General features: G+C 42.1%; 1 protein-coding gene across 1 annotated transcript in view; it reads left to right on the plus strand.

Moving 5' to 3' along the window:
• Positions 1–26,950, plus strand: part of LOC126481176 (voltage-dependent calcium channel subunit alpha-2/delta-3) — an 885,717-nt gene that overhangs the window by 506,080 nt on the left and 352,687 nt on the right. The window contains exons 5-6 of the mRNA XM_050104748.1: positions 18,830–18,961; positions 21,746–22,023. Of these exons, the coding sequence (XP_049960705.1) occupies positions 18,830–18,961; positions 21,746–22,023 (410 nt within the window). The remainder of the gene's footprint in view (positions 1–18,829; positions 18,962–21,745; positions 22,024–26,950) is intronic.

The raw sequence follows: 26,950 nt of genomic DNA on the forward strand, positions 1-26,950 counted from the left end.
GTAATAGATTAAAACGTCATTCAAAAAAATGTTCAAATGTGTGTGAATTCCTAAAGGAACCAAAGTGCCGCGCAGTCCGTGACATGGCGCCTCAAACCACGCTGCTAATGGGAATATTTTATCCATGAACAGAGAAAATATTACGAGTGGTATTCTTTTCAATTTCACATTTTGTGGAGGGCGGGGGTCTCAGTGAGAAAATGTTTTGAGAAGGTTTGAAATTATGTATAAAGTTTGTTTGAAGTCTAAGTGCTCTCATTCTCAAATACTGGACAGATTTTATAGTCTGTCTTTTTGCGTGCGGTAAGTCACTCTACCTCAAGACATTTACACAGTTACTAACTGTAAAACGCGTCTATAGTGTATTTAAGCTTTTAGAAATGACCGTACCTCTTAAGGAATAGATTATGACAGCGTTTTAAATATTTAAATTCGGTCAGTAATAATATGAAATACTGAATAACAAATTCTTGTTGTCCCTCGAAGCTGTTACGCAGTCAAACTACAACTCGGACCATGAGCCATGAACCACGAACTGAATGAGCCGTTTGGTAAAATAGGTACAGATGGCTGTTTGCCGTTTCACAATTAGTTACGGGTTGCCGCGTTTACAACTTCGGCGGGTAGATGGTGCGCGTGTCGACACGCTACTTTATAACACTCGTGCACGGTGTATCCCATCAGCCACCGCGCCGAGTGTCAACTCGGTTTGTACGTAACCTTTGTTACCGTCTGCTAGTAGAAGACACATAAGCGCCCTAGCGACAAGAAAGCTATTCGTCATCTAACGTCAGATGTGCCGTGAGATTAACGTCTGTTCCTAACTTTTTTGTGTGCTTAATTTATGTAGCAGCTATACTTTCGTGCGTCAAGCATGGAAAAGTCAAGAGACGTAAATAATCGTAAAAAAGTAAAAAGGGGTAAGGCAACCGCTCGCGTAAAGCGGGAAATCCGGGTACGAGACCCGGTTCGGCATAAGTGTTCGTTATCGTCATTCCCTTACACAGCTGAAAGTGCGAACAAATATCATGTTTTCTATTATTCTTAAGAATATGTAGTGCAAGAGAAAACAGAAGTTTCAGTTTATGATGCAATTCGGTATTTATTTTACTTTTCCAACATGAAATAAAGAATACTACAATTTCTATACGAGTGTAACTTTTAATGCGAAAAAAAAGAAAGAAAAAACTAAGCCTCAAACAGATTAACTTTTTAACACTTCATTTACATAGCTAACAGTAGATATTCGTAAAATATTTTAGTTTTCCCTCAAATTTCCCGCGTTATTTATTTATCCTGATCACTTTCAAGGAGTTAAATATTTTACTGCAAAAGGAGAACTCACGCTGGTCAGTTTGACACTCCGTTTCCCACTACATATTTGTTAATGAAAATTCGGACAAAAATTCTTTGCTAATCTTACTGACATACATTACAGTTTCTACGTAGTCGTACTTGGTCCCACGTCGCAAAGAACCATTAAGTAACAATACGGCTTTCCTACGAGTTACATGCATTGTTACTGAAGCCATGAACTACACAACACCAGCCTGGATGATATCAGACGATTCCAAATGAATATGTGTTCTTTAATAGCTCTTATGTTGATTTCAAAACTGCTCATATTTTTTTCCCGTCAGATACACTTTTTTCATAAGGGAAGAAAGTTTATTTTATTTTTGTTGATAGGAATTTGATTAGGAAAAGAAGCTGGGTACACAAAATGAGCTGTGGGTGTGGACTCCAGGCAAAGTTAAAGCGTTGGTGTCCAAAAGTGCAACTAAATCGAAGACATTTGCGTTTGGCACTAAAAATTCTTGCATGAACCGTTCGTCGACCACAAAAATTATTGCTTCCACCACGCTATAATAAACCAGAGTTGAAGCGCAGCTTGTAAGGGCTCTTCCACAAAATGCAATCTGCTTTAAATGCCTATCTATGGCTCTGAGCACTATGGGACTCAACTTCTGAGGCCATTAGTCCCCTAGAACTTAGAACTAGTTAAACCTAACTAACCTAAGGACATCACACACATCCATGCCCGAGGCAGGATTCGAACCTGCGACCGTAGCGGTCTCGCAGTTCCAGAAAATGCCTATCTATGAAATTTTCCTTCATCAGATAAGAAATATTGGAATTTTGTTGGTACTCAAGTTTACAAATTGATGATGGATTACGAATCTGAAGACAATGAATGTTAGAGCAACAGATGCATGGACTGCTGTCACGCCTGTTACTGAAAACCTTTTAGGGAACAAAAAGGGTCCAAATTACAGAGGCATTATCAAAACCGCGTGAGAAAATTTCAAGAAGCTGGATCGTAACATGAAAGTAAAAGTATACTTCCTACATCCTCATATTTACTTCCTTAAAAATGTGGGACACCATAGTGAAGAGCAAACAGAACTCTTCCACTAGACTGAAGGTGACAGAAAGGCACTACCAGAATAGATCGAACGAAAATATTATTGCCAACAATTATTGGATGTTGAAGACGGGCAGTAAAGATCAAGGGTCATCGAGGAAACCGTAAGAGAAAAAATCTGAAAATTAAATGTAGTAGTGTACTGACAATGTTGCTAAGAGAAGCGCCGGCCCTGGTGGCCGAGCGATTCTAGGCGCTACAGTCTGGGACCGCGCGACCGCTACGGTCGCAGGTTCGAATCCTGCCTCGGGCATGGATGTGTGTGCTGTCCTTAGGTTAGTTAGGTTTAAGTAGTTCTAAGTTCTAGGGGACTGATGACCTTAGAAGTTAAGTCCCATAGTGCTCAGAGCCATTTGAACCATTTGCTGAGAGAAGCGTTTGTAGTATTTGTAATCTGTGCCTAAATCCTCAGATGATGTTGCCCGCAGCTGGCAACGAAACGTCAGGGAGAAGTATTTCTACTATTGGATCACGGCCTCTTAGCCCGGAAGTTTGAAACCATCTGATGGTTCGAATGGCTCTGAGCACTATGGAACTTAACATCTAAGGTCATCAGTCCCCTAGACTTAGAACTACTTAAAAATGCATTCGCGCCCGAGGCAGGATTCGAGGCTGCGACCGTAGCAGCAGCGTGGTTCCGGACTGAAGCGCCTAGAACCCCTCGGCCACAAAACATCTGAACTGCACACAGATACACAGTGAAATTCTGACGGTATATGGATTAAATGCAGCGTCGTGATCAACCGTAATGAAATGGTACGAGCAATTTAACCAAGGATGTATAGACGTGGATGATGCTAATCAATTGTTTCCAATTATTTCAGATAGATCTGGCACCACGTGATTTCCATGTTTCCGGGGAGGAGGGGGGGGGGGGGGGGGGGAGGGCGCGGGAAAGGGCAGGACAATTCCAACGATGAGGACGTTAACACAGGGGCTCTCTATAGCTCCGTGGCGAAGGAGCGAATATGTCTTCCGGCGAGGAAATGAACGACTGTTAGAACGTTCCGACCGATGTTTGCAGAGACTTGGTTTCTATGTTCCAAAATAGTGTCATGTATCTGTGTTACTTTGAAGTTTAGTGCAACATTCAATAAAAGTTACTTAGCCTGCCATAGTAATGTATAATTTTCCAGAATGAATTTCCACTATGGAGCGGATTGTGCGCTGATTTGATACCTCCTGGCAGATTACAACTATGTGCCAGATCGAGACTCGAATCTGGGACCTTTGATTTTCGCGGTTAAGTGCTCCACCGCCATTTTTTTGTCGTCTTTCTTTTGATGTGTTTCTTTGCAGTTTGTTGTCTCTGGTTTTGATATGATATCCTTCAAATTCTATCAATGAGAACTTCACTCAGTTATTTCATTACAGACGCCGAACATGCTGAACTACCGTGCTGACATAGATTTGGTGCACCGACTCAGCTATGTAGACACGACTCACGACCCCCACTCGTAGCTTTATTGTAGTATCTCCCACCTTACTTACGGGTCGTGCGTTGTACGTGGATAGCTCAGTTGATGTGTAACTTATTTTTTGAAGACTGCTCGTACTTTACCGTGCTGACATAGATTTGGTGCACCGACTCAGCTATGTAGACACGACTCACGACCCCCACTCGTAGCTTTATTGTAGTATCTCCCACCTTACTTACGGGTCGTGCGTTGTACGTGGATAGCTCAGTTGATGTGTAACTTATTTTTTGAAGACTGCTCGTACTTTTTGACGTACTAAATATGTTGGTAATCTACACTCACTTTAACGATTGGTCACTATAAAAAATCAGCCTGTTATCGCAACCTTATCAACCACCAGGATGCAACTATCAAATTCTTTTTTAGGGTTCCGTGTCTCAACCTGTAAAAATAGAACCCTTATAGGATCGATTTGTTGTCTGTCTGTCTGTTAAATATTTTTCTCAGGAACGGATGGACGTACCAAGTTCAAATTGATGTCACGTATGAAGATCTATGTTCCCTTCTACTTGTAAGAATTTTAAGCGCCTAAGTCACTCCAGTTAAAACATACGGCCATTTATGTCATATGTTTTGATACCCGAAAACTCACTCATAAAAACCTACAGGGTGCTTGCCATTGCCGTGTAATTATGAAATTTGGCAAGAAACAGTGTTTCGCAGTAAAGGGTGTTTCGTAGTAAAGGTAAAGGAAAAAATCCGAAAATTGCTAATTAGTCATTACATAACAAGCAAAACTATTTTTGTCACTTTTATCCGTCTATCTGTTTGTCTGTCCGTCTGATAAAAACCTTTTTCTCTGGAACAGTTTGGCGTATTAAATTCAGATTTATGTCACTTGGCAGTGTAAAAATTGTAAGCTTCCAAGTCAATGCAATGGAAAGATATGGACATTTATGTCGCATATTTTGATACTCAAAAACTAACTCAGCAAAACCTCTAGGGTGCTTCCCTTTTCCTAGAATCCTGAAATTTGGCAAGAGGCAAGTGAAATATAAAAATATGAAACTTGTCGAATTGTAATTATGTCACGTAAAAAATATTTTTCGGCCTCTGAACATTCAGCATCCGTGAGAAGCATAGTGGACGAACATTATTGCATACAAATATAAAACGTATGTTGTAGTCATGGTTTAGTAAGTAAATAAAAGTATTTTATTAAATCTTCTCTCTCGACACATAAACTGAAGTCCTTTGGATGTCCAGCTTAGTCTGAGAAACTACTGTAGCATGTCTGATACGTTGTTGGAATTCCCGGGACCAATATTTTGCCAGTATCGGTATCCATAACGGGCAAAAATCTTCGAGATTCTCGATTCCCAGGATGGATGAACTACACACATACATAATGAAGTTTGTACCGAGTCTTTAGTGCGCGTGTCTTATCTGCACTTGGCTATTTGTTTTTCAGATAAAGCTGTGCAATTTTTTGGTTCCGCAGTATTATAAGCGGCAGCCAAAGGAAAATGAAACATGTGAAAAAACGTAAGAAAAATTTTCATTATTTCAAAGTTAGTATCCATAACTGTCAACTGTATCCCACTGTGAGACAAGAAGGTCTGTGCCTTCACAGAAAAATGTTTGCGATTGCTTACAGAACCATGCACGTACCCAGGTGTGCACCAATTCGTCCAAAGCAAATCGACAGCCACGAATGTGTTTCTTCAGGGCTCCAGGGTTGTTTCGGCTACGCTACAGAAGTTTCGCTGGGGACCCTTACCCACCCTCCAGAGTCCCGATCTCTCCCCATGCTATTACCATATTTTTGGAACCCTGAAGAAGGTCATTACTTTGTTCCGGACGAAGAGGTGAACACCAGGGTGTAGTGATGGTTTCATAGGCAACAGCCTGCATTTTTCCATGAAGTTATATATCGACTTTTTTCACGAGGGGGTAAATGTATTAACAGTTATGACGATCACTTTAGAAATAATAAACAGTCTACTTACTTTTTTCCATCAGTCTCGTTTTCAATTGACTGCTGCTTGTTGTTCTCTGCAAGCGCGAGATAAGCCATTGCAAATGTGAAATGCTGATACATTAATAACCAGTGTAACCACCAGCATGTCGAATGCAGACATGCAAACGTGCCTGCATTGTGTTGTATATGTGCCGGATGTCAGTTTGTGGAATGGTTCCACGCCTGTTGCACGTGGCTGGTCAGTACAGGGACTCTTTAATATTTGTTGTGGATGTGGCTGAAATTGTCGTCCAATGATGTTCGATACGTGCTCGCTTGGAGACAGATCTGGTGATCGAGCAGGACAAGGCAACATGTCGACACTCTGTAGAGCATGTTGGGCTGCAACAGACGTACGTGGGAGTGCGTTATCCTGTTGGAATACGCGCTGGAATGCTGTTAACGAATGGCAGTCAATCTACAGATTCCCATAAGTTTCATCGATGTTTGTGCGTCTGCACTTAAAAAAAATCATTGGCCGGTAAGCCTTATCTATGTGAGTCCTAGTTGGGGCACACATTTTTCAGCTGTCCCCGTTGATATTTATCATCGCCTGTAAGCAGCGAAAGGTGTAGATTTCATTATAACTTCATTCGTTCTTGGTTTGCGATTTTTCGTTAAGTTGTGGCGGTCAACACAACGAATTTCAGAAGTGTGCATGTAAGTGGCGAATTACGACAACGATTTTTTTATCATTTTGAATACTTTATTCCGTGGCATAGGGAAGAAGCTTCGAAGAGAAGTTCTACGACTTAACACGGTGGTCGTCAAATACTGCCCGAAACAAGTGTTAGTGCGGCCCGGGGTTCCTAGCTGTATTTTATCTCGCAACTTACATCCGAATCTGAAAACGTCAATTAACTTTAAGATCTTCTTAAGAGTGTAGTTTTCCTGCTCAGCAACAAACAAAAATACTTACAGAGACAACAGTATTTTAAAACGTGCTTAAATTTAATCGACGTTGGTGAATTCTACCGTGAGCTAAGTAAAGTTGCCGCTGGCCTCAGGGGCAAATGGGTAAGCTGTGCGGCGGCCACTGCGGGATTAGAAGTTGTGCGGGAGAAGGGGGGGGGGGGTGGCGAATGTTTTGTTATTTGTCTTCCAGTACTGACAACTCAGGCTCGTGTGTGACTCGTACCCATCAGCTATTATAGTATAAATTTTGACACGAACGTAACACGGATTCGTGAATGCAGGTTACAGAGACTGTCGTCTTCAAACGCGGTGCAGATTTGTAGCAAGGAATATGAAATTAAATTAGGGCCGTTGTAATACAACGCAATGACTAGAAGAAAAATGACATTCAAAACTATTTGTAAACATTTGTAATCGTGTCTCATTTTAAATAATGAATCAAAATGTAAGTGCAGTTACTTTTATTTATTAGTTAGTCGTACGTTCGCCGCGTGGGGTAGCCATGCGGGCTGAGGCGGTTTGTCACGGTCCGTGCGGCTCCCCCGTCGCAGGTTCGAGTCCTCCCTCGGGCATGCGTGTGTGTGTTGTCCATAACGTAAGTTGGTTTAAATTAGATTAAGTGGTGTGTAGGCATAGGGACCGATGACCTCAACAGTTTGGTCCCGTAATGCCTTTATTTTTTTAATTGTCCGCTCACATGCACAACACAACAACACTTGGTTTGGTAACTGCTCTGTGACAACTTTGGTGTCGCTGAGGCTGGCAGCGGTCTGAAACAGAGAACAGTCGACACGAAGTGTTACGAATGGTGCCGACTCATAGCGATCAGTATTTGGGAGCCGGCGGTCAACCCATCGCTAGTCTACTGGAGGCTCATAACATACTAATTTATGTAGGTTACCAGTTAATAATACGATCAGTACATATGCCGCCAGAGGGGCCTCGTCACAATGTCAGTAGTGGCTGATAAACCACTTTCCTGAGGTCAGGAGAAGATATCGTCAGAACGCCTGCTATATTGTACGCAATGTAGGCACACGCATAATTCACGAGAGGCTCGTGTGTTCACCTTTGTAGCTGAATCCCATCAGTCTGCGTTCTGCTGTTTTAGCTATCGGGCAGTTTGCTTGTGTAGCTGTTCAAATTTTCACAATGTGTACAGAGTCGAAAAAGTGACGAATGTCGCCAAACTGTTAAAGCAGCAGTGAGACTGTCGTATAAATCACCATAAAAAATTTTAATAGGCCGAAAGTGTAAAAAATAAAATACACCGACGGAAAGAATAGCAACTGATAAGCGAGACGAAACTAACATTTTAGCAGTGGTAACATGCAATCCTTATGTCATTATGAAGCACCTTGAATGTACGAGCGGAATCAAAAGTAGTATCCTGCTAATAATACATTCCTTTCCACATTTCACTGCATCAATAGTTTCATCGCTGGTGACTTCCGAAATCAGTTACAGCTCTTCGAATGGTGTCCACGAGACCTTGCGATAGTATGCAAGATTTTTTTTTAGGGGTGAAACATCGTTTACAATCCAAGGGTAAATCAACCTTCACAAAGTGCAGCACCCGTCATATGAGAATCGACGAAGACTTAGAGAAGAGTTAAAACCTTGACCTTGGTCTTTCAACTTGTGGTGCGAGCTTTTGAAGGATCGCATTATTGCTCCCCGTTTTATCGATGGAACCCCAAAGTACCAGAAGTATCTACAGTTCCTAACATCTATGCTGCCGTCATTTTTGGAACCCATCTGGCGGGACATAGAGAGAGAGCAACATGATGGATATCTCGCTCATTCCGCGCAGACAATTACAGACTTTCTCACAGAACTTTTGGAAATCGATGAATCGATCGTTCACGAAACCCAAAATGACATTCATTCTCAACAGACTTCAAGCATCTGGGCTTTTGTCTGTGGAAAAAAACTAAAAAAAGAGTTCTATAACGAAACGCCGTCGGCTCACGAAGAGATGAATTGGTATAAAACATGGTGTCTACAATGCGATAAGTCCAGACGAAGTTCAACGCGCAATATGGTCTGACCGGAATAGTTTTGCAGTCTCCTTCATTGCTCAAGGTTTATTTTGAGCTCTTGATAAGACAGCTGCAATAATAAACATAATAACCGTAATAATTATGAAAAATCCGCCTCGATTGCACAAACTACCTGATGTTTACCTAGGTTTCAGCGTGGGTAACCACGCCTTCTTCAGAACAAATATAAAACGGCTTGCCTAAATAGGCATAGTCAAAGGCTAAAATCAACACCTACAGCGGCAAGACCCCATAAAATTATTTTTACAAATACACGGTACATATGTATCAAGTCAATAATATTAGTTATCTTAACCCTGTGTGTGGTGCTTCGCCCCAGCCAACGTACGATGGTCATAGGCTCTCCACCGAACATTTGTTCTGAAGAAGGCGTGGTTATCCACGCAGAAACCTAGGTAAACACCAGGTAGTTTGTGAAATCCAGGCGGATTATTCACAATTATTTTGATACTTACGATTGCTGACGCGCTACAGTGCTGAAAGTTCTTATAATAAGCGTACCTTAATTAAGTGCTTACATTTGGTGTAGCAGAGGAGAGCTTTGTAGGACCTATTCTTCTGATGGCGGGACAATAGTTTGCGCAATTGTTATCTTGTTACTATTTGATCTCATTCCACAATACAGGGTGATTCAAAAAGAATACCACAACTTTAGGAATTAAAAACTCTGCAACGACAAAAAGCAGAGCTAAGCACTATCTGTCGGCGAATTAAGGGAGCTATAAAGTTTCATTTAGTTGTACATTTGTTCGCTTGAGGCGCTGTTGACTAGGCGTCAGCGTCAGTTGATGCTAAGATGGCGACCGCTCAACAGAAATCTTTTTGTGTTATTGAGTACGGCAGAAGTGAATCGACGACAGTTGTTCAGCGTGCATTTCGAACGAAGTATGGTGTTAAACCTCCTGATAGGTGGTGTATTAAACGTTGGTATAAACAGTTTACAGAGAATGGGTGTTTGTGCAAAGGGAAAAGTTCTGTACGGCCGAGAACGAGTGATGAAAATGTAGCACGCATCCAGCAAGCATTTGTTTGCAGCCCAGGAAAATCGACTCGCAGAGCTAGCAGAGAGCTGCAAATTCCACAATCAACTGTATGGAGAGTCCTGCGAAAAGGGTTAGTTATGAAACCTTATCGTCTGAAATTGGTTCAAGCACTGTCTGCAGCTGATAAGATTAAAAGAATCGATTTCTGTGATTTTATCCTTGCTCAAATGGAAACAGATGAATCTTTCGTTTCAAAGATTGTGTTTAGTGATGAAGCAACTTTCCACACTAACGGGAAAGTCAACCGTCACAATGTCTGTATATGGGGCACTGAGAATCCGCGGGAAACAACTCAGTATGAACGTGGCTCGCCTAAGGTGAACGTTTTCTGTGCCATTTCAGCCAATAAAGTTTTTGGTCCCTTTTTCTTCGAAGGTGCTACTGTAACTGGACTACAGTATCTGGAGATGTTAGAGAATTGGCTGTTCCCTCAGCTCGAGCAAGAAGCACAACAATTCATATTTCAGCAGGATGGAGCGCCAGCACATTGGCACTTATTTGTCCGTAACTACCTGAACGTCAACTACCCGCGGCGATGGATCGGCCGCCAGGCAGCCCGTGACAGAGCACTTCATCACTGGCCTCCAAGAAGCCCTGATCTTACCCCCTGCGATTTTTTCTTATGGGGGTATGTTAAGGATATGGTGTTTCGGCCACCTCTCCCAGCCACCATTGATGATTTGAAACGAGAAATAACAGCAGCTATCCAAACTGTTACGCCTGATATGCTACAGAGAGTGTGGAACGAGTTGGAGTATCGGGTTGATTTCGCTCGAGTGTCTGGAGGGGGCCATATTGAACATCTCTGAACTTGTTTTTGAGTGAAAAAAAACCTTTTTAAATACTCTTTGTAATGATGTATAACAGAAGGTTATATTATGTTTCTTTCATTAAATACACATTTTTAAAGTTGTGGTATTCTTTTTGAATCACTCTGTATTATCTCGCTGCAGTACTCTTCTAGGGCTCTTTCTGCAGAAAAATTACAGCGTTCCATTCAAGAAAGTAGGTGTCATTACTCGGCATATATAAACGTTAAAAAATACAGTACTTCCGCACGTCAGTCAGTTCTATACTTTGTGTTGTATAAGTGCATAATTATTTGAAACATGATTGCATCTTTTTTTAACTAGTGGTTATAAAGTATAAATGTGATTTTATTATTGCAGTGTATAAGACAGCAAGAGCGTTTAATGGTCATAAAGGCATGGGCCGAAACGCTTAAAGTTAAAGGGCATGTGTAAGCAAAAGCAATCAAGACTGAAGACTGTATTTACTTCTCTACCAAACGAGCCATAGAGTTTATTGCTGGTTCCAGCCTTTCCTAATTACACGCGTGTTCCTCGTAATATTCATCGGATTGTCAGTCCAGACAAAGACTGCTCAATGGGTATTCCATGTAACGTCCGGTGACTACAGAAAGTCATTGTCTCATTACAGACAAAACCTTGTTTAAGGTATAATCATGAGTGCACAGTAAATGAAGTGTTTCATATTAGTTTCTTGCAATATTAAGTTCCTGGACGTTCATAAAGGGTAACTCCAAAACACGAAGAATAATAGTATTTCTAGCAGCGACTGAGTAAGCCGACTGTGTGGTATGTCTCTGAAAACAGCAAGTCTCTGCTAAAAAAAAAATCCATGGTTAGCCTCCGTACTTAGCTGCTGCTGTCAATGTTGCTGGAATGGAGTTTTGCATCTGACTACCTGGAGGCCACTCTGGCGGCTGGTTAATGTGATAAATTCTCACCCTGGCACAAAGATGACGGTGACAGCGATATAAAGTCGTTGAATTTATGTTGGTAATTATCGTTGATAAGGATTTTTAAATTACTCTTTTATTTTTGTTCCGTTGAAATACTTTAGCTGTAATTCCATGCTATTGTAAGCATCGTCCTTTACACTGTTTATCACAACTGAAAATATAGAAAGTTCATAAGGAATTATACACTCAGTGACAACATTCCACATGTTTAACAAGTTCTCGACTTTACGCTGTTACCTACATAAACAGATACACAAATACGCAACAGGCCCGTTGACTCAGAGTCTGTTATTACTCAGCGGCTAAAACGGTGCACAGACCCAGTTGCATGTTGTCTATCCAACTGATTTCAGGGAGAATACAAATTTGATTTCCGGCATTTCGTGTAATTACTGACAGAATTTAAAAATTAAAAATACTATAATAATGTACTCATTAAGAAGTTAGAGACTGTGTATTGAGGCAGAGTATTTGTCCGCATGCAAATACCCAAATTACATTCATCCATTATTTGAGAAGAACACGTGCCACAAACTTTGTATATAGTTTCAGACCCTTATGAATTTTTTCTCGCTTACACGGCTCATAGAATTTGAAAGGAAAAATCTTCATGGCTTATACATTTTCGCTTTTCAGGCAGTAGAACTTTAACATGGGGCATGGCGTTTTACTTAATCACTTCTTTGCAACTAATTCTATTCGCAACACATTTTGCAGGCAGTATCCACGCATACCGCTGAATACATCTGCAGAATTATATCATTGTAAGATACATATTTCAGAAGGTACATAATAAATATTGAGATAGGTGAAAAACTAGCTTTACTTAAAATGGAGTAGCGTAAATTACCCAGACTGTGTTCATCCAGTGTTTGATAATGAGAGCACATATCGACTTACAACAAAATTTAAAACATGCTGCTTTATACATGGGAGTTGGATTCCTTAAAGAATCGAGGGCAGGGAATTACTGGTTAGACTAGTAATAGTCTGTAGCCATGATTCTCTGACCACTTGGTCACAAGTCAAACTCCGAAACTGATATTCTTCGATAAAATATTTCCAATTTGCGTCCCTCTTCGCCACCCAATTGCCCAATTGGGGCCACTCTACTCCCCCCCCCCCTAACTAGCAGCAGGGGGGGGGGGGAGGAGAGGGTATGATGAAAATTGCAAAGGGAGACGACCAAGGCTTGAATACAGTAAGCAGCTTCAAATGGACGTAGGTTGTAGTAGTTACTCGGAGATTACGAGGCTTGCAGAGGCTAGACTAGCATGGAGAGCTGCATCAAACCAATCTTTTGACTAAAGACTACGGCAACAAGTAAGCAGCTGAGACAAGGGTTGTTTCTTCAACAACAACATAGTCTCTTCCCCTCCCCCAAGTTGCTATATTTTCTCTCTAATGGTGTTGACGTTGACGACATGTTGAAGGTTAGTATGCATTCGTTTGAAAAAAGAAAAAAAGGCCAGGTGCGAGGAGGACCCGCGCTCTGAGGGTTCCACAAAAATTCAGTTATGTATATAGACAGTTTGTTATCCTGGGAGTCTACAATCTCGACGATTTTTGCCCGTTGGCGACATTGAAACTGGGGGATACAGCTCCCATGAATTCCAACACGTTCGGGAATATTTCAGTTTTTAATTGTTACTTTGAAATCGGATAACAAATGACAAAAGAAATTTTTTTCGTGTGATATAGCTACAGATTAACACTTTTCACGATTTTTTTCCTTTGCTTCTACTGTGAATCCTTGCTTCTTGCCAAATTTCATGATTCTAGGCCAACGGGAAGTACTCTATAGGTTTTGATGAGTGAGTTTATAAGTAGCAAACTATGTGACATAAACAACCGTATCTTTTGATTATGTAGATTTTTGCGGCGTGATGTCCTTCACGGTTACGCAGCCTGATTTCATCACCCAGACGGGAGTCCCAGTTGTATGGTTTACCCAAGGTTCAAAAACCTAGAATTCCCCTTCCTCCAGTCGTCTGCAATTTGGACACTCCTACTTACATAATTTGGCCAAATATCTTGCTACTGTTCTTAGCCCTCATGTGGGGAAATGTGAACGTCATATATCCATCTCGACTGATTTTACTCAACGCTTGAAGTCTCTGTGCCTTGGAACATCAGACCTAGTTAACTACCATGTTGTTCCACTCTTTTTCTCACGTACCTTTGAAGGAGTCCTGGTTGCTAATTGGTCAGCTTTTGGATGATAAAACTACTGAGTTGTGTCGCCATGTGTGGATATCAACATATTTTTTTAATGATACATTTTTTGAACAAACGGACGGTGTGCCTACGGGGAGTCCTCTTTCCCCTATTGTCACCAATCTTTTCATCGAAGATCTTAAAGGCACCGCACTCAGGACTTTTCTCCGAAGCCCACAAGTTTTTAAGACATGTGGATGATGTTTTTCTCGTTTGGTCAGATGAAATGGAAGCTCTTCATCGGTTTTTAGCTCATTTTAACTACATCAAATTTTCGATGGAAACTGAAAAAGATGGAAAATTAATTTTCTGGATATTTTCGTACGCAAAAAAGAAAGTGGGACTGTGGGACACAGTGTATACCATAAACCTACGCATATGTACCATTACCTACATGCTACTAATTGTCGTCCACCGCATTAACGCTTGAGAGTTTTTTATGCACACTGGTCAAGAAAGGTAATGCTACTTCGGATTCCGATAATTTGAAGCAGGATTATCTTCACATTGTTTTCAGGCAAAATGGGTCATCAAATTGATTTTCAATTTGGGCCACCATATGGAGCAACAATGGACACTTGTAAACCAGTTTCCTTTTTTACTCTCTGCGGGGAGCATTTCTTCGAAAATTTCAAGAATTCTCAGAAAATAAGTATTAAAAGTGTCGTTTTGCCTTTAGCCAAAACTAAAGCCCTTCTTGAATCTGTTAAAGATGGCTAGTGAATGAGGAAGCCTGGAGTATATAAAATTCCCTGTATTTGCGGCAAGGCTTATACTGGACAGTCTGTTCGTACGATTCATGACCGATTTATGGAACATCAACGTCACACACGTTTGCTCCAGCCTGAAAAATCTGCCGCCGCTGAACATTGTCTCAATGAAGAGCATAATATGTGTTTAAGGAGACGCAAATTATTGCTCCGGTTTCCCGTTTCTGGGATTGTACTCAAGGAATCCGTCGAAATACGATTATCCTATGAGATTATTAATAGCGATAAAGATTTTAGTTCAGGAAAATATGGAATCCTGTTTTATCATATATAAAACCACAACAGTCCGGTTTTCGATCGGCAGCACCTTAATTTGCGAATCATCGCTTTTCTTAGCTTCTACCTCTTGCAGTGCTGCAGTTCTTCGCCTTCCAGAGGGCAGCTCTTTCGTTTCTCATGCTCGGCTGTTCACGGCGTATAAATGAGCTGCCGCGTTGAGCACCTGTCCTGCCGCGCCTGCATTCCCACATCCCACCTGCTCTCCATCTCTCCAATATCCATACCCTCCACCAAGGTGGCTTCCACCAACTCCCCCTCCCTGATGATGTCCCCATCCCCTCCATCTACCCCTCCTACCAACTTTGATCCTCCTCTACCACACCCTGTGTTTTTTACCAAGGGCACCCTCTCTCCCTTCTCTCCCTCCTCCCTTCCTCCATCCCTCCTCCCCCCCCCCCCAGGCTTCCCCTACCCCATACCTTCTTTCATCACCCTCCCATCTCCTCTGCCACTGGCATCTACACACTCCCCTCTCCCTCTTCCCCCACCTTTTCCCCTTTTTGGCAGGTCCTGGACTCGTACACATGTAGTGAACTTTCGCACACCCGAGATCATCGCCTAGTGTTTGTGTGTGCCGTCGTGTTCGTGTTACAGTGTTTCATCGCTTGTGCTCCATCGTTCTCATGTGTTGACTCTGTCATCTCTGTGCGTGTCCACGTTTCTGAATGGCTCCATGTGTTTTCATCTTATATGTCTACATTTGTATATCTACCATGTCTGTTTTTCGATTGTCTCCTTTTGTATCATTAGTCATATATGTGGCCGAAGAGCGGCGTAGTATGCCGATACTGGCCTACCTGTATCATCTGTATCAGGTGTGAAAATGACAATAAGGGAAAAAAAAGAGAATCTCCAATCTCACCTGAAGGTGGCCGCCAGTTGGAGCGTCGAAATATCGTGTCATCAGGACGATGAAACCCGGTTGCATACTCGTGAAGAGCATCAGCAGTATCTTATAACTGCATTGACGTAGAAGCCAACATTTATTACAATGCCTCAGTATGTGACATGAATTTCAACTTGATACGTCAACCCGTTCCTGAGAAAAATGGTTTTTACAGTCGGACAGACAGGCAGACGGATAACAAAGTTGTCCTATAATGGTTCCGATTTTATCCATAGAGGAACAAAACCCTAAAAATGAGAAATTCGTCTCATAAACAGCATTAAAACCAAAAGCAGTTGTAACGGGAGAGTAAGAAAATTTCATCCGTATCAGCACAAAGTATTCATATGGCTCCAAGTACTATGGGACTTAACAACTGAAGTCATAAGTACCCTAGACTTAGAACTACTTAGACCTAACTAACCTAACGACATCACACACATCCATGCCCAAGGCAGGATTCGAACCTATGACCGTAGCAGCAACGTGGTTCCGGACTGAAGCGCCTTGAACCGCTCGGCCACAGCGACGGGCTCACAAATTACACTACTGGCCATTGAAATTGCTACGCCAAGAAGAAATGCAGATGATAAACGGGTATTCATTGGACAAATAAATTATACTAGAACTGACATTCTCACGCAGTTTGGGTGCATAGATCCTGAGAAATCAGCACCCAGAACAACCACCTCTGGCCGTAATAACGGCCTTGATACGCCTGCGCATTGAGTCAGACAGAGCTTGGATGGCATGTACAGGTATAGCCGCCAATGCAGCTTCAATACGATACCACACAGTTCATCAAGAGTAGCGACTGGCGTATTGTGACGAGCCAGTTCCTCGGCCACCATTGACCAGACGTTTTCAGTTGGTGAGTGATCTGGAGAATGTGGTGGCCAGGGCAGCAGTCGAACATTTTCTGTATCCAGAATGGCCCGTACAGGACCTGCAACACGTGGTCGTGCATTATCCTGCTGAAATGTAGGGTTTCGCAGGGTTCGAATGAAGGGTAGAGCCACGGGTCGTAACGCATCTGAAATGTAACGTCCACTGTTCATAGTGCCGTCAATGCGCACAAGAGGTGACCGAGTCGTGTAACCAATGGCACCCCATATCCTCACGCCAGATGATACACCGGTATGGCGATGACGAATACACGCTTCCAATGTGCGTTCACCGCGATGTCGCCAAACACAGATGCGACCATCATGATGCTGTAAACAGAGCCTGCATTCATCCGAAAAATGACGTTTTCCCATTCGTGCACCCAGGTTCGTTGTTGAGTACACCATTGCAGGCGCTACTGTCTGTGATGCAGCGTCAAGGGTAACCACAGCCATGGTCTCCGAGCTGGTAGTCCATCCTGCTGCAAACGTCGTCGAACTGTTCGTGTAGATGGTTGTTGTCTTGCAAACGTCCCCATCTGTTAACTCAGGAATCGAGACGTGGCTGCACGATCCGTTACAGCCATGCGGATAAGATTCCTGTCATCTCGGCTGCTAGTGATAAGAGGGGGGAACCAGCACGGCGTTCCGTGTTACCCTCCTGAACCCACCGATTCCATATTCTGCTAACAGTCATTGGATCTCGACCAACGCGAGCAGCAATGTCGCGATACGATAAACCGCAATCGCGATTGGCTACAATCCGACCTTTATCAAAGTCGGCAACGTGATGGTACGCATTTCTCCTCCTTACACGAGGCATCACAACAACGTTTCACCAGGCAACGCCGGTCAACTACTGTTTGTGTATGAGAAACTGTTTGGAAACTTTCCTCATGTCAGCACGTTGTAGGTGTCGCCACCGGCGCCAACCTTGTGTGAATGCTCCGAAAAGCTAATCATTTGCATATCAAAGCATCTTCTTCCTGACGGTTAAATTTCGCTTCTGTAGCTCGTCATCTTTGTGGTGTAGCAATTTTAATGGCCAGTAGTGTATATTAAAAAGGAAATATGCCCGTATCTCTGTTTTTGTTGGTGGTTACTAGGGTAAGCCATCTTTATTTGGTTGAAAAATGGCGTCTCGGATCACAGACAAGCTGCTATTATATAACATTCGTGTATTGATAGTGTCGCTCTCCATCTGGTTTGCATGATGTTATGAATATATTCACTGCTTAACAGGAAATACAGAGTATCTCTTTTCGTACTTTTCTTCTTTTTTGCCTTTTTATTGCTATGGTTCCTTTTGATTCTTTCTTTGTCCCATATCAATTAAATAACTATAAACCGTGTTATCTCTAACTTGGGACAGGGAATACTGGAATAATGTATTAAGCTGTTGGTCCTCTGTTAATATAGTTCTTGGAAAATAAAATGCTTTTGCATTAATAATACACACAAGATATAGGGGAGACTTTTCAAATTTCCTTATTGTTTTTATTCTCCTTGGTGCAGAAAACAATTTCGAGAAGGTACTTGGAAAAATATGCAGTGTATTATTTCTTCTTTCGTAATAACATTTAGTACGCCACATTACTGTGAAAAAGAATGCATAGAAAGCAATGCGAATCTTTGGCCTTCATTATCGTAGATGGTAAAATGAATTTTATACTTCGATATCGATACATGGTGCTACGTTGGAGAGAGAAAAAACACAGATATTTCAAATTTCTTTATGCCATGAACGAAATGTGTGTAAATAAATATATATGTACATTTACTGTAAGTTATGTGGAACGCTGCTTGCAAAAGTAAATCGTTTTCCTTCCTTGGCACTTCTTAATGAGGACACGCCTTTCTCATGTTTCCCACCACTCGGCTGCCTCGTCATTAGTCCCTTGGCTGTGACTGGCAAGCATTCTGCGATCAGTTCGCCAGTCTAGTTGCAGTATTGCTGTCAGTTGACTTCTCTCTCTCACTCACCTTATTCCAAATCGCCTCTGTCTTATTATTTCTAGGTACATTTATGAAATAAGAACATTAAAAATTAAGTATATACCTCTTCTCCAATCCAACAAAACCCTTTCCTCCAGCGATTAGTCTTCATAGCACGTTATTTTATTTCACAATGTTTTCTGTTTCAGACGCTGAGGTTATGAACGCGATCAGGTGGTCGGAACACCTCGATCCGCTGTTCGTAAACAACTACGAGATCGATCCCTCCCTGTCGTGGCAATACTTCGGCAGCGCTTCTGGCTTTCTGCGACGATATCCAGGTGTGACCATATAGGATTGAAAAATTAATTTAGAAATAATAATTGAACTTATCAATATTGTTTCAGTATATCTTAATTAAATCAGGGAAAAGCAGTTGTTTACTTTTTGTTTTCAACAGATGGATGGCATCCAAAAGTTCCCGAAATTAGAATTTCGTGCGCAATTGTTTACGAGTACACTGAAATACCGCTAGGTGTCTCCTCATACACCCTTCCTGAATTGGTGTGGCAGGTGGCTGCGAACTGAGTGGGTTGGTAGTTGTAGCGCGTATTTGCGCTTTTCCAATGGCTGTCCTGAAAGAGCAGCATGTTAGAGTAAAGTTTTGCTTAAACGTAGGAGAACGGCTGCAGAGGCGCAACAGATATTAAATATAGCTTTTGGAGTTCATGTTTAATTAAGACAAGGCATACGGCTGGTATAAGCGTTGCAAACACGGACGGACATCGGCTAATGTTGACTACTGTTCCGGTCGGCCGTAAATTAGCATCCCACAATGATAATGATGATGGTGATTTTGATTTGTAGGCCATCAAAGGCGTGGTTATCAGCGCACGGTTAAATTCCCAATCTTTTCACTCCCCAGTCTCGCCATTTTCATGAATGATGATGAGATGATGAAGACAACACAAACACCTTGTCCCCGGGGGGGGGGGGGGGGGGGGGAGGGGGGGGAAATCCCCTACTAGACCGAGAATCGAACCCAGGACGCCTTGCTCCAGGGGCAGCAACGCTAGCCACTGGACTATGAGCTGCGGACAGCAAAACACGACAAAACGATCAGAAAGCAAGTAATATGATTCTGCAAGATCGTAGACAGATCATGCAAGATCGGAGTATGCGCAGCATTAAGCTGTGCGGCTGACACAGTGAACGCAACCATCGCTCAGTAGCCTGCAATTGCCTAACGCATTGTGTTATACTTGCGTTTACGAGCGGGGTTGTTTACGTTAGTGTAAATTTTTGTTAGTGACTGTCGATTCAGTACAGAGTTACGTCGTAGTTATCAGTGTATTGAGGGATTTTTTAGAGTAAGTTTCTGAGCGAAAAATAATTATCACCAGTTGTGCTAACCACGCTGACAAGTAAGTAAGGGAGTTAGGATTCAATTTTCATATACTTCCTAAAAACGATGAGGCGAAACGAAAATGGATAAATGCTTGTAAACGTCCAGATTCGTTTTGAGTTGAAATTTCTCGTGCATGCTCAATACATTTTACTGATTCTGATTATGGAAGGCATTGGAAAAATGAACTGTTGAATATTCCTTCGAAAAGCAAGTTGGAGGCCGATGCTGTTACAACCCTAAATCTTCCAGTGCTGATTTAGGCCGTAGTAATGAGCCTAATAACGACAGAAATATACGGGCACAAAAAGGAAGCTACCGTAAAGAAGTATAAGATATTTTACAGTTAAATATTTTACTAGCTAATGAAGAGATGACTACCAGACAAAACGTTAACCGTGAAAATGCTGCTGTGAATGCGACAATGTGCGCTTACGCTAACAACTGGAAATTGTGGAAACAAATAAAAGACTTAGGAAAACGAATGCAGAATTGCAGGGTCGTCTCTCTCTCTCTCTCTCTCTCTCTCTCTCTCTCTCTCTCTCCATGTAGCGATGAGTTCCTGAAATTAAAACATTTTTAAAAAGTGATTCAGGGTTCTTTTTCTGAGTGCCAACAACAAGTGATTGTGGAAGGACGGTGTACTAAGCGTTCACCTGAAGATATTGTAAAGGCTACAACTTTACGTTGCCTATCTTGTAAAGCTTTACGTTGCCTATCTTGTAAAGCATTATCTTTTGTCAGTGAAATATTGAAATATCCTATTCCTAATGAAGTCACTATTAAAAGAAGACTCAAGCAATTTAATGTTCTACTACTTTTTATTGATTTAAGCATTAGTGTTTTGAAAATTCAAAATTGTTAACAAAATTTGAAAACGATGAAAAGAAGGACTGGAGGACTTTGCTGTAATGTTTTTCGTAATAGCGCGCACTTTCATCAGAATAAAAGCTATGAACAAGAAAAAAAATGCAAAAGTAGTATGCGAAATGAGAGCGAACAAAGGCAAAAAGAGTTGTAACATAACATTCCAGAATAGAAAATGATAACCTGTTAATACAGTTAAAGAGTTTCACCTGACATTATAGGTTTTTTTTCGGTATTACAGGCGTATGTGGTCTAAGCCTGAGTGAGCCTCTTCCTCGAGAATCGAACTTTAAAAGTTCAACTTGAATTCCCTTCTCCAGACTGAAATAGCCTGCAGCAATCGACGATAGCGCTTCCTCCACGGTCGACTGAGAGACGCACGACTGTAAGAGAATGCTTAAAAACGCGATGTCGAACATGTAGGCCTAAAATTTCCAAAAAAATCCTCGCATCATAAAATTCTCAGACCTCGGACAGTTTTGCAACCCAGACATTAGCAAAGGGCAGCACTAAAAATCCAGGACTGTCCAGGCTAATTGCGGATGTATGGTAAGCCTAAGCGGAGACTTCTAACCGCCCCAACAAAGACGTCCAAGGTGCAATTAAAAATTGCCATAAACATTGGAATCCGTATATTTGCCCCCAAGGGCGCTACTCTGGAGGTGAGAGTGCAGAATTAAATCTATGTAAGACGTCAAAATATTACTTAATATATTTCGGCAACTTTTGGATATCACCTCGTAACGGACTTGATCATTCGATCTCCCCGCTGAAAACTGACCTCCTACTTCAAACGCTTCTTGTTGACAACGCTTTCGCGATCGTCTTTTGATAATGTAATCATCTTCTTCAGCGATTAAGTGGCCTCCGGATGAAGCGTCTGCCAGAAGTGACCAGGAGCTGCACGACTTCCGGATGAGCTCGTGGTACATCGACGCTGCCACCAGCCCCAAGGACGTCGTCATCCTTCTGGACAGCTCTGGCTCCATGACGGGCCTCAGGAGGGACCTGGCGACGGCAGTCGCCTCCGCCATCCTCGATACCCTCGGCAACAACGACTTCGTGAATGTCTACAAATTCTCGGATACCACGGAGGAGCTGGTCGCTTGCTTCAAAGACATGCTGGTGCAGGTAGACGTTGTGCCTTCGCTTTGCTATTGTTCTCTGTGCAGTCTGCCTCATAAAACCTCATGTGTAAACACTCTACCAAATGTAAGACGCTATACCGAGACACTGAACTACAACGTGGCTTGCCATTTACAGGTCTAACAAGGGGAACCGGCCAAAGGTCGCTCTCTGGTACGGACGAAACTTGGCATGATGAAAGAAGGGTGAAAATAAAGGGACATCTTTGGTAAACATTTTTGGAAACAGTGATCAATAGAGTATTATATTTTAACTAAAGTTCAGTCTTGATCACAACACTTATGTCTCAATAACATAGGTGACCGGTTTCGGTTATATTTATATAACCATCTTCAGACCCTTCGTAGCAGCTGAGGAGAGCTCCGCCTTCCATCCTCCAAAGAAGCCAAGGGTCTGAAGATGGTTATATAAATATAACCGAAACCGGTGACCTATGTTATTGAGACATAAGTGTTGCGATCAAGACTGAGCTTTAGTTAAAATATAAAAAGACATGTATTTCGGGTTAGGTGCCAACAAGTAAAAGCTTTCGAGAAAATGACGGTCAAACTTCCGATACTTCATCAGCACACTCGCGCTTCATAAAACTAAGTGACTAAAAGCGCAGTTCCGAATTTTCGCTCCCTGTCTTCAAAACAAATATGTTCTGCTTTTCTTTTATTGTCCTCGAAATAGGTCACATCAATGTTTTTTGTAACGTTATAAAATACAATGGAATTATTGCCAAAAGAGATAAGCATTTCAAATTTTATTAAAAAAAGACTGTATCATCGCGAATCATATATAACCAACAGAAAATTAAAAACATAAAAATTCTAGTACTTCAATTTTCAGTTTGATGTTTACTTTTATACTTCAAGAGAACCATTGCATTCATAAAAACATCGAAAATATAAAAAATGGGAGCACGAAGATCAATGTGCGAAGTCACATATACCACAGCCACATTTTTTATTGTGGAAATGTCTTTTGGAAAACAACATTGCGATCTGGTTCTCATTTCGCGGTAAATCACGTATGTCAAAGCATTTTTCCAAAAGCTGGAGCCTGCATAGGTCAAGGTACGTATTTTAATTCTACTTGTGATTTCCCTTTGCAGTGCAGTGAGAATAGAAACGTCACTTCTGTAATCGGCAAATGCAACTTTTCACTTATTAGTAAAAGTGTACGTCTCAGGGTTTACGTAACTGCATACGCTTTGGCGGAATTACTTTTAATGAACATGTCGGTATTCCAGTTTCATCAACAAACAGCCCATCGTACAAGCATGGATCGTTTTGCCCATCTCACGAGTGAATAAGTACAGAAAGAACTCCAGTTTTAAGGAAGGTCGCGAAACGTTGTCCAGAAACTGATGATAAGTTTCTTAAATGAGTTTTCGAGGTTTTGCGGCTGTTGCGTGCACATTCTGATGTCGTCCGATTAAATGATATACGTCTTGATATGGACTTGAGGGCCAAATTTGTTACTAAGTTCTTGAAGACAAACGAAAACTGTTGGCCGCACTTTTCCGGAAAGTGTTGATCCGTGTCAGTTATGATGATAAAATCATTTTTTAAAAATAAGATTTGAAATCTTTACTTCTTTTGCCATTAATTTCGTTGTTTTTCCCGATGTGATAAAAAGATTGTCACATACTACTGTCACATACTTCCGTGACAACAAAAGAAAAAATAAACATAAGACTGAATTTGAACATGGGGCGCGAAATTTCGAAACTGTGCTCTCAGCCACAGCGCTAACCATGCAGTTGGTTTTACGCTCCGCGAGTAGCCTGATGAAGACGCGTCGAAACTTTGACCGACATTTTCTCGAAGGCAGTTGCGTGTTGAAGCCCAACTACGTACCCCTTTGTTTTCATCCTTTCATCACTCTGCCGGCGACCTCCGATGTGTTCCCCTTGTAAGGTTAAAAGATTTTGTTGGTGGCTCCTGATGCTTGAACATGGAGTATTCAGCTTCGCAGAGTGTACAAACTAATTTTTAAGACTTTTTCTAATAGCTGAAATGAAATGTTAGCTATTATGCTGTTGGCCATTAAAACTGCAACACAAGGAAGCACATCAAATAAAAAAATTTACTTGTTGGGCGTTATAGTGTTACAGGGAGAACATATAATTAAATTTGTAGACGATTCGAGGGCATACAAGGTGAGAAATTTAACATCGAGAGCCGCCACATCTGACTGCAACAACAGCTCTAACCCAGCTGGGAATCAGGCCGAATTGAACTTGGATGGCAGATATAGCTCATTACCCCAAGCTCAGCTCCGTGCTGGAGTTCATCAGCCGTGGCGGTTGGCAAGTAGTCGTGTAACTCTCGGTAAACCATGACCAGATTAGTGAGAGATCTTAACAACATGCTACCCGGGGCAACAATGGAACCTCTACACCAAAGTACAGGGTTATTAAAAATGATTGAAGCGATTTCACAGCTCTACAATAACTTTATTATTTGAGATATTTTCACAATGCTTTGCACACACATACAAAAACTCAAAAAGTTTTTTTGGGCATTCACAAATGTTCGATATGTGCCCCTTTAGTGATTCGGCAGACATCAAGCCGATAATCAAATTCCTCCCATACTCGGCGCAGCATGTCCCCATCAATGAGTTCGAAAGCATCGTTGATGCGAGCTCGCAGTTCTGGTACTTTTCTTGGTAGAGGAGGTTTAAACACTGAATCTTTCACATAACCTCACGGAAAGAAATCGCATGGGGTTAAGTCGGGAGAGTGTGGAGGCCATGACTTGAATTGCTGATCATGATCTCCACCACGACCGATCCATCGGTTTTCCAATCTCCTGTTTAAGAAATGCCGAACACCATGATGGAAGTGCGGTGGAGCACCATCCTGTTGAAAGATGTCGGTCTCCAGTTGTGGCATGAGCCAATTTTCCAGCATGTCCAGATACTCGTGTCCTGTAACGTTTTTTTCGCAGAATAAAAAGGGGCTGTAAACTTTAAACCGTGAGATTGCACAAAACACGTTAACTTTTGGTGAATTGCGAATTTGCTGCACGAATGCGTGAGGATTCTCTACCGCCCAGGTTCGCACATTGTGTCTGTTCACTTCACCATTAAGAAAAAATGTTGCTTCATCACTGAAAACAAGTTTCGCACTGAACGCATCCTCTTCCATGAGCTGTTGCAACGCGCCGAAAATTCAAAGCGTTTGATTTTGTCATCGGGTGTCAGGACTTGTAGCAATTGTAAACGGTAAGGCTTCTGCTTTAGCCTTCTCCGTAAGATTTTCCAAACCGTCGGCTGTGGTACGTTTAGCTGCCTGTTTGCTTTATTCGTCGACTTCCGCGGGCTACGCGTGAAACTTTCCCGCACGCGTTCAACCGTTTCTTCGCTCACTGCAGGCCGACCCGTTGATTTCCCCTTAGAGAGGCATCCAGAAGCTTTAAACTGCGCATACCATCGCCGAATGGAGTTAGCAGTTGGTGGATCTTTGTTGAACTTCGTCCTGAAGTGTCGTTGCACTGTTATGACTGACTGATGTGAGTGCATTTCAAGCACGACATACGCTTTCTCGGCTCCTGTCGCCATTTTGTCTCACTGCGCTCTCGAGCGCTCTGGCGGCAGAAACCTGAAGTGCGGCTTCAGCCGAACAAAACTTCATGAGTTTTTCTACGTATCTGTAGTGTGTCGTGACCATATGTCAATGAATGAAGCTACAGTGAATTTATGAAATCGCTTCAATCATTTATAATAGCCCTGTAAGTTAGGACAGCAACATACGGTCTTCCGCTATGTTGTTGAAAAGTGTCATGGAGACCTGTATGATAGAGCATAGCTGCCCATCTTTTGCACGTCAGGAATGTAATGGCTTCTGTTGAAACCACTGGATTTGCGAAGAAACGCTGATCGTGTTGTGTAGCCGCTGGCATTCCGTACCATCACGCCAGGTGCTATACAGTCTGTCCCAGGAGTAATGGCCAACAGTCGCACGGAATGGCCGCGCGATTTGAGGCGCCATGTCACGGATTGCTCGGTCCTTCCCGCCGGAAGCTAGTTTAAGTCAGTTTGTGTAGTTTGTAAGTCTAGGGACCGATGACATTAGCAGTTTGCTCCCTTAGGCACTCACAAACACACACACACACACACACACACACACACACACACACACACACATATTAATGGCCAATATTCATGAATGTGCCAGGAACGCTCATTCGAAACAACAAACTTCATATGAACATGTGTCCTGTTCTGAATGGTTTTCGAGATAGAGCATATATAATATAAATTTCTTTTTGAGTGGCACTCACTCATCTGTCTTACCAGCCATTCTCTTGGACGTTTCATTCTACCCCAGCATATTTTGCTGCTTTCAATCTCTTTGCTCGGGATGTGTTTCTACCATTAAACTAACCCTTTGGGCGCAGTTGTTCATGGTGTATCGTGGGTGAGATAGTTCGAGGAATTGAGAGCATCGGTTAACTGCGTTTGTACAAGCACTGTGTAAAACGCCACGCAGCTACACTAATGAAGAATATGTACATATGGTGTACATTTACGGCTTTTGCGATGCTAGTGCTCCTGCTGCTGTCGAAGAATACCTTGGCACAGTGTTTACCAGAGTTTTCGGCATACTGCATTTAGCAGGTATTCTTCAAAGATGCCATTTTTCTTCTGATCGCATGGTCCAACAACCTGTTCAGGAACAACAACATATTGTTCAAGTGCTGCAGCTAATAGCACCGTGTGGCGACTTTCTGCACGTCCGACGAACACGTTAAAAACACGTATTTTTCAACTGATACTTTCAATAGATACTTTGTAAAAAGCATGTTGCAATTGCAGACAACCTTGTAGGTGGCGCAACCACAGCTATGGGTATTTATAACCGCTTCAGCTGTAGTTAGTCTTTTATTACTGGATCACAACCGGTTTCGTGCCACTA

This window comes from Schistocerca serialis, chromosome 5, assembly GCF_023864345.2.
Source record: "Schistocerca serialis cubense isolate TAMUIC-IGC-003099 chromosome 5, iqSchSeri2.2, whole genome shotgun sequence".
Lineage (NCBI taxonomy): Eukaryota > Metazoa > Arthropoda > Insecta > Orthoptera > Acrididae > Schistocerca > Schistocerca serialis.